This window comes from Crocodylus porosus, unplaced genomic scaffold (genome assembly GCF_001723895.1).
Source record: "Crocodylus porosus isolate Cpor-Errol unplaced genomic scaffold, CroPor_comp1, whole genome shotgun sequence".
NCBI classification, from domain to species: domain Eukaryota; kingdom Metazoa; phylum Chordata; order Crocodylia; family Crocodylidae; genus Crocodylus; species Crocodylus porosus.
The window spans coordinates 62432790-62440352 of record NW_017728949.1 but is presented as its reverse complement, the minus strand read 5'-3'; the positions used below and the strand labels follow the sequence as shown (position 1 = coordinate 62440352).

General features: G+C 46.4%; 1 protein-coding gene across 2 annotated transcripts in view; it reads left to right on the top strand.

Annotated features, from left to right (window-relative positions):
- The first annotated feature begins 4712 nt into the window (after positions 1–4712).
- The window catches only part of LOC109323004 (poly [ADP-ribose] polymerase 14-like), a 46199-nt gene continuing 43348 nt past the window's right edge, over positions 4713–7563 (top strand). For both annotated transcript variants that reach the window (XM_019554336.1, XM_019554337.1), the window contains exon 1: positions 4713–4882. In XM_019554336.1, the coding sequence (XP_019409881.1) occupies positions 4822–4882 (61 nt within the window). In that variant the 5' untranslated portion in view covers positions 4713–4821. The remainder of the gene's footprint in view (positions 4883–7563) is intronic.

Sequence of the window (7563 nt, the reverse complement as noted above, 5' to 3'; positions counted from 1 at the left end):
GAAAACATCTGAAGCCCCAAGTGGGGATAGAGCATGTCTGCCAGTCATAGCGCCACATATGGTTCTTGAATGAGTCACAGATTTGGAACTGATTTGGCCGAGGACACAAAAAATTTTCCTTAAACAAGACACAAAAACCCCCCAAGTTAATAGCAAAGTGGTAGAGCCACTCCATACTCCTCCACGTGTAGTTTTGTCTGCAGAAAGAAATGCACGATCCACGGAGCGAGAAGAGTGTGCAAGGGAGCCTGGCATTCAGGACAGGAGAGTTGTTGTCCTGGCCCCTCTTCCCGTCACTGCTTCTGCATTTTGCATTCCACTGCCATTAACGGAAAACAGAAATAACCTACCTCCTCCTCCAGGTCTATTTTGAAATGAAAGAGAACAACTGCAGCTGCATTTTATAAGGAGCAAAGTCCCACGCAGAAGCCAAACAGCAGGCACTTGGTGGAACTTGCCAGCCAGACAGTGACGCACACCTGTAGTCAGGTGCCTTCAGATGGTGCATGCATGATGCTGAGCAGAGTTTCTCTAGATCAGTGGAAGACTTAGGAGCCTAATATTTGCCTGTGTCCTGCACCCTGTCTAGCTCTAATTGCCTACAGAGCATAAGAAGCCCCATATCCAGGTTTCCATAATCAAATTAAGAACAGTGCCAGATAATTGCAGATAATCTATTTAAAATGAACAAATATCCATGTGTAAATTGAGCTGCAGCACTACAAGGCAGGTGACTTTGAGAAGAGATAAAAATATAAGGAGCTTCTTAATTAGAAAGGCAGTAGTGCTTAAACCTCTGGCTGCCCATTCTCATCTGGTGCAAACTGAGATCAATAAGGAGCTGCTGCTTGACCTCGGACTGCTTTTAGCCTCTCATTTTACTTCAGCCATTAGAGGCAATTCCACACCACTTTGTCTTTAATTCACATTGATCTTCTTAGGAAAAGTCCCATCTGACAGATAAAACAAACCCTTTTTAAGCCCCTGTCAATTTTCCCAGAATGGAAAATCAAAGAGTCTCTCAAAGTCTCTCTAGCTAGCTCCTGGGGCCATATGACTGAGGGTGAGCACAACTCGGGGACATCTGAACCCCGAGCCTCCAGGCTTGGGCCTGCACGTAGGACGCCCGCCAAAGGTTTTGGGAACATGTGAAGCCCCAGATGGGGGTAAAGGATGTTTGCCAGTAGCAGGGCCACTTATGCTTCCGGACTGACTCACGGATTTGGAAAGGATTTGGCCAGTTTGGCTGGGAATACAGAAAATTTATTATATATATTTCCCCCCATCCATCTCCCTGAGGCTCCATAGGGGTTTCATTTTCCACCAGGGACAACCCAAGTTCTGCAAGAAGTGTGGGGACGAGTGCTACCTGATTGCACAATGCACAAAGTCTGTACCACGTGCAAGGAAAAGGGGCATGAAGCCAAGGAGCACGAGCAGGAATGGAAGTGCAATCTGTGTGGAAGAGGGGCACATCTTTAAAGGGTGCCCCTCTTATGTCGGGAAAGAGCAAAATGGGGGAGACTCCAGAACGTGACACCCCCCCCCCCACAAAACCCAACTGCAACCAAGGGGGCAGAAAAGCCCCAAGAAAGGGAGGAGGCAGAAGGGGAAACCCTCTCTGAAAAGGAGAAACAAACCCGCTCTGAAACAAATGCGATAGCCTTAAGATGGCTGAGAACTCAGAAAACACGAGGAGGAGGACAAACTGGCTGAAGAAATGGAAAGGACAGAAAAGGAGGGAGAAGGGAAAACCCAAAACCCCCAAAAGGGGAATGGAAAAGAGCCCCAGAAAAGGAGGAAAGTGAAGACTCCGACATGGAAGTTCAGGCAGGAAAGAGGGAGATCCCAGAGACCCTGAAGGAAAATCAAAGCCCCTGGGTAACCCCCCACTACCAAAAGAGAAGCAGGTCCTCCTGAGCACAGACTAGACAGCCAGAGGGGCCACGATCCCAGGAAGGGCTCTGCAAACAGACAGTAGGGTGGCCATCGAGGTACTTCAAAAATGGAGGACAGACATTTATTTAGTGCAACTGTCCCCACCACCTTGAACACTGCATGCCTCCCACAGCTGGGGAGGGGCACGGCGAGCTCCCGCAGGCAGTGGTGGTGACGCAGGCATGGCAGTGGCAAGCGGGTAGCTCCTACAGGCAGCTGCAGCAGTGTCAGCGGCAGGCCAGGCAGTGGTATTAGTGGCAGGAGTGGAGAAGTGCCAAGCAGTGAAAAAAAGAGGACATAAAGGCATCTAGTTTCATATTGATACAGAACAGAAGACCAAAAAACCAGCCTGTCCTCTGTAAAACCGAGCGAATGGCCACCCTAATAAGGGACCAGAGGAAGAGGGGAGAGAGGATTGGTTCTAGTACCCACATCCCCCGTTGACAATCCTCAACAACTAACAAGCCCTTAAGGACACAGAACTTACTCTCGGACTATGTATTCCTAGCAAACAGTATCCTTTCGTCAAACCCGTAACCACGCGACTGGGATGACCACCCCAACAAACCCGCTAAAGCTTTTACCAGTCTATTTTTTGTACCACACAGCCGGGGGAGAGCGCGCACGCAGTCCCCCACTACCACAAATTCTGCAGTCGAGTTTCCCACATGTGGAGAAATCGCAGAGGTCAGCACGCCCGGAGTGCAAAAGGCGAACCTCACTCTGGGAGAACCTCCTTTCCTTCCGGATCACGGTATCTCCCCTACCAGGTAAGTATGCTTAATTTTCCCCCGGCTACGGTGCCACTCCCACGGCGAGACGCCAGCAGGTGCGGGTGAGTCCATGCACCCCGTTCTTGCCTACGCAAGTAGCTGCTCCCTCCTTTAACACGGGCTGCTAATCTTCATTTCCTCCACGCACTCATCCGCGCCAGACGCCGCCGCTACGGCACTCCGCGCCCTGTTCCCACACTGCCCGGCGTCCATATAGTTTCCCTACCAGATCAGCATACAAGGGCTCACGCCCCGCCCACGCTGCTGTCGTCATCAGACTCTCCCTGCCCCTCTGGGCTGCAGGCAGGGTTGTGCCCCTGGGCTGCAGGGACTCGTCTTGTCCTGGAGCTGTGGGCAGTGCTGCAAAGATCCCAGCTGGCCTCTGACAGCCATGGTGTAGTGGGTCTACCCCTGGTTATGTCCCAGGCACCCTCCAGCAGCGCCCTGAGGCAGAACCACTGGCCTAAGACATCCAGCATTTGATTGAAGGAGTTTTACAGGGCTTTATCCCAAGTCTGGCTCAGGGGTGTCTCCACCTTTCCAGGGTCAAGGAGAACCCCCAGCACCACTTCTGAACCAGTGGCACAGGGGGATTCGCTCATGGGCCAATATCAAGTTTACTCAGTGGTCATGTCTGTGGGAGATGCTGACTGCGCAGTTGTTAGTGTGCCATCATTTAGCACTTGCATGACCAAGTGCTAAATGACTGCACAGTAACCCGCGTTACATTGCAGTAGCATGCTGGCATGGTTGCCTTGTGACACTTAACTGCACAGTAGCGTTGCATTACAGTTTGTGCCCGGCAATGCTACTGCACAGTAGTAACGAGCTGCTGCACACTAGTAATGAGCTACTGTGCAGTAGTAAGGAGCTACTGCACAGTAAGCATTTTGTGTAGACACAGACAGTTGGTCTAATAAATGAGATCAACAATTCCTGAAATAACCTTGTCTGCCTATATCCTTCGTCTAATAAAAGATATCCCATCTACCCAAAGAACCTTGCCTGCATATCCCCCATTGTTATAAATTGTGTAGTTCTTTCTTTCTCCTTCATTTATACCTCTGCATCACTAAATGACCAACTCTGACAGCTCATGCTCTCACAGGGGTGTAGGTTGTAGCCATGTTGTTCTAAGGACACAGGCAGACAAGGTTCTTTGGGTAGAACTGATATCTTTTATTAGACCAACTCAAATCCTTGGAAAGACCTTTCACAGAAGAGCCGATGAACTTCATCTCATCAACCTCCTTAATACAAAAAAGCATGGACAAGATATAAACAGTGGTTTTATGACGCATCATAACCCACCTGCCATCTGACTCCCCAGGTACTTCTCCATTATTTTCCTGCTACATTCACTCCCCTCTCTTCCCTACAACCTGTCTTGCACCCATTAATTCCTATTTCCATGGTCACTGACTGCCTCTTGCACACAGCCCAGCCTCTGGCCTCTTTACTATTCCTTCCATCCAACTGCAGACACTCCCTCAGCCTGACAAAGGGCATAGGTACCCAGAAGCTTGCAAAGAAGAAATGGAGTTAACTAATAACAGATATCAGACATGCTCTCAAAGGACATGCAGTTTGTTAATTTGTTTCAAATAGTGTTATGAAATGGGAAGGCCAGACTGAGTCTTAGTTCAGTAGGTGTGAGCACTGGAGAGAGTGTACATATCTGTAAATCAATGAAGGACATCCAGTTAACAAATAAAAACCGTTAAGAAACTGCTACACAAGACAGTCTGTCTTTAAAGTCCGCTCCTATTTATCGCTCCTGGAATGTAACGGTGCCAAAGCAGTCCAGCTGGGCCTGCAGGGGACCTAAAACCAAAACCATCCTGCCCCTGAGGAGACACCTGCTGAAGTCTGAAGTTCTGGGCAATTAGAGAAAAGATGTGGCAAACAGATGGAGGTGATTACAATGTCTCATCAAAGAGTTACCAGCTGTGGAAGAGGGCATCCAGACCTGGGAAAGAAACCTGATTGCATGGAGTAGAGAAGTGATAAATTGGGTGGGGGAAGCTCATGACTTGAGCTAAGCAGCAGCAAGGGCTACAATAGGAATCCATTCAATGAGCTTCTTCAGGCAGCAAAAGGGCCAGCTCATATGGAGCCAGCAAGTAATCCTGAGACTAGCACTGCTGGACCAGAAGAAACTCCAGAAAGCAGTAAGTTGCCAAGAACAGAAAGAAAAGGGGATCCAAGTAATGTTGTGTGGGGCCAGTACCTCCTTACTATTATCTTCAGTGACACATCTGCTTGGACTTGTAGTACAAGCATGACTGGCTAGCATCAATAGGTACTAGCAACCTCTGGATTAGAGCTGCTTTGTGTGACTAGCAACTAGTTAATTATTTGTACTATATTAATTGCTTGCCTGTTCATCAAGTTGGAAAGATCTGTGAGTGGGACTGGAGGAAAAGGACCTGATTGCAGGAGCAGATCTAGTTTAATGAGGTTCTTTTTTTTGAGGTACAAGCTTGATTTTGGGGCAGGGCAGAGACTAAACTTGACTTTGGATTCCCCATAATGCACAATTCATGGAGCAGAGCTCCTGAGTCTGATTTCAATACCATTCACAGTAGTGTTTAGGAAGGTGGATTAAATGGGGTTATGCTCAGATAACAATAGTGCAAGTGCAAAGAAGAGAATCTGTTCTGCTGTCTCCTGTCTGAGCGGTGTGTGATTCCAGCAAGGGTGCTCCAAGTAATAAATAAATCCAAGGTTTTTAGCTGGGCCTGTCTTGAAGACTTTTGTTTCGACAACTTCCAGAATGAAGAAATGGGCCTTGTGTCAGTCTGAAGTGGATAAAAGAATAATCTCACATGGTGATGGTTTGAAAAGGAAGATACAGAGAGGATGAATAAGCAGATGAATGCAGGGTAGTTTCCCACAGCAGCTGCTCAGTGAGAGGAAATAATTTCAGCTAAGTGGTAATAAACTGTTGGCTTAATATCTTCATATCTGTAGCTGGCAAATTCTTGACAAAAAATCCTAGAACAATCTAAGGCTGGAATTACAAAATCAGACCGTAAGACTGAGGGAAATCTGAGGCTCCAGGGCCAATGTAAGAGAGTAAGAAACTAATGTTTTCGTAATAAAGATGATGATGAAAAGGGCAAATTCAAGCCTTTTTAGTCATTTTGGGGTGGGCTTTTGTGTGGATATGCTAATTTGGAATAAAAGTAACTAAGTCACTGCTAGTTAACATCAAGGACAAACTAATTTTAACTAAACTAACTAGTGAGTTACAGGAAAATAGTTGAGCTTCTTTCTTTAATATGTTCTTTCACTTCTGTATAAGCCCTTAAGAAAATATACATTATTATGTTGCTTGGAAGTTTATCTCATGAGGTTTTAAATTTAACTTTCAGCAGAAAATATTTCATGTGGCTTATGTACCTGTTAGAAGGAAAATACTCATGCATCTCAGTAAAAATCTTTAGTAGTATCCATCCAGATAGCTGACTATGCACAGCTGCTAATAATCTGCAAAAGAAAATGTTAATTTAATGCATTTTATGGTACTGTTTGGCATATTGGCGCATCAAAGCCTATAACAATACCTAATGCCCTAAGCTTTATAAATCTGTAATATGGACATAACTGTACATTTAAAATATAGCTGCTTAGCTCAGATTAGAAGGGGTCAAAATCGATCAAGACTTATTACCAGAACAGTCAAACTGAAAACAATGCCTCCTTGCATGAAAAAGCGCAACAGTTTTAGTTCTGCAGAGCTCTCTGGTTATAAGATTGGGATGCCACATGCTTTAACACTGGGTTAGCATAAAGGCTGCCTTGAATGAACCACCATCAACATGTGAATTTACTGGAGCCAGGATTTCACCCTTTGTGCATAAGCTAAGCTTCTCCTACATTACTAATTACTTCAGCTTGTGGTAGTGAAAGAGCTGCAGGAATCTGGTCTGTGTCTTCTTTATGGGCTTTGCCTGTTTTCTGCATTCGTTGGCTTGAACAACTTTTTGCCACATGTTCTTAGTGATGCAAACAGCCTGGCACCTTGTAGAGCAGCGATTCTTAACCTCGGGCATCCTGCGGGGCCATGAGAACCACTGAAGTGCTGCAGGGAGTGTGAAGATAGAAGCAGGCCCTGCCTGCTCCTTCATCCCCGCTGCCTGGCCCCTCTGCAAGGCACTATATTAATTAATACATAGGTTTGCTTTTGAAATGGGAGGTTGCTCAACTCATGAAAGTCACAGTAGACACCCTTGAATCTTAAAAAGCTGAGAACCACAGATGTAGAAGACTGGTTTGGTTTTAAAGCAACTATTGTCGTTGTTTCACTTTTTCTTCTAAAAAGTAACACATTTATAATGGTTTTCATAACCGGTTGTTTTAATCCGAGTTAAATATCGGTTCCTATATAGGCTAGAAATTTTCCTCTCAAATAACTAGGCTACATCTGAAGATGATGCTTTTGTGCCCACAGATGTCTTTTTCCTGGTAATTTTAAAGGTGTGCATTTGGCTGGGGGAAGCAACAGAAACATAGTGCACGTTGCTTATTGCCATGCAAAGAGCCAGGAGCAGGGCCGGACACAGGCATGGGCAAACCGGGTGGCTACCCAGGGCCTGGACAGAAAAGGGGCCTGAAAATGGTCATTATTATTATCATCATCATCATCTCTGGCAAAGGGGGGCCCAATACTAAAAGTTTGCCCAGACCCAGCAGGGATCTAGGTAGGGTGCTGGTCAGGAGTCGGGGTACCCAGTGGTCTCGCAGCCAGGGGCAGATCTAGGGTTTCAAAAAGGAGGGTGAGATGTGTCCTCGCACATAAAACCCTGCATGTTTTTTACCAGTTAAACTGAACTAGAAGCTTTACCAG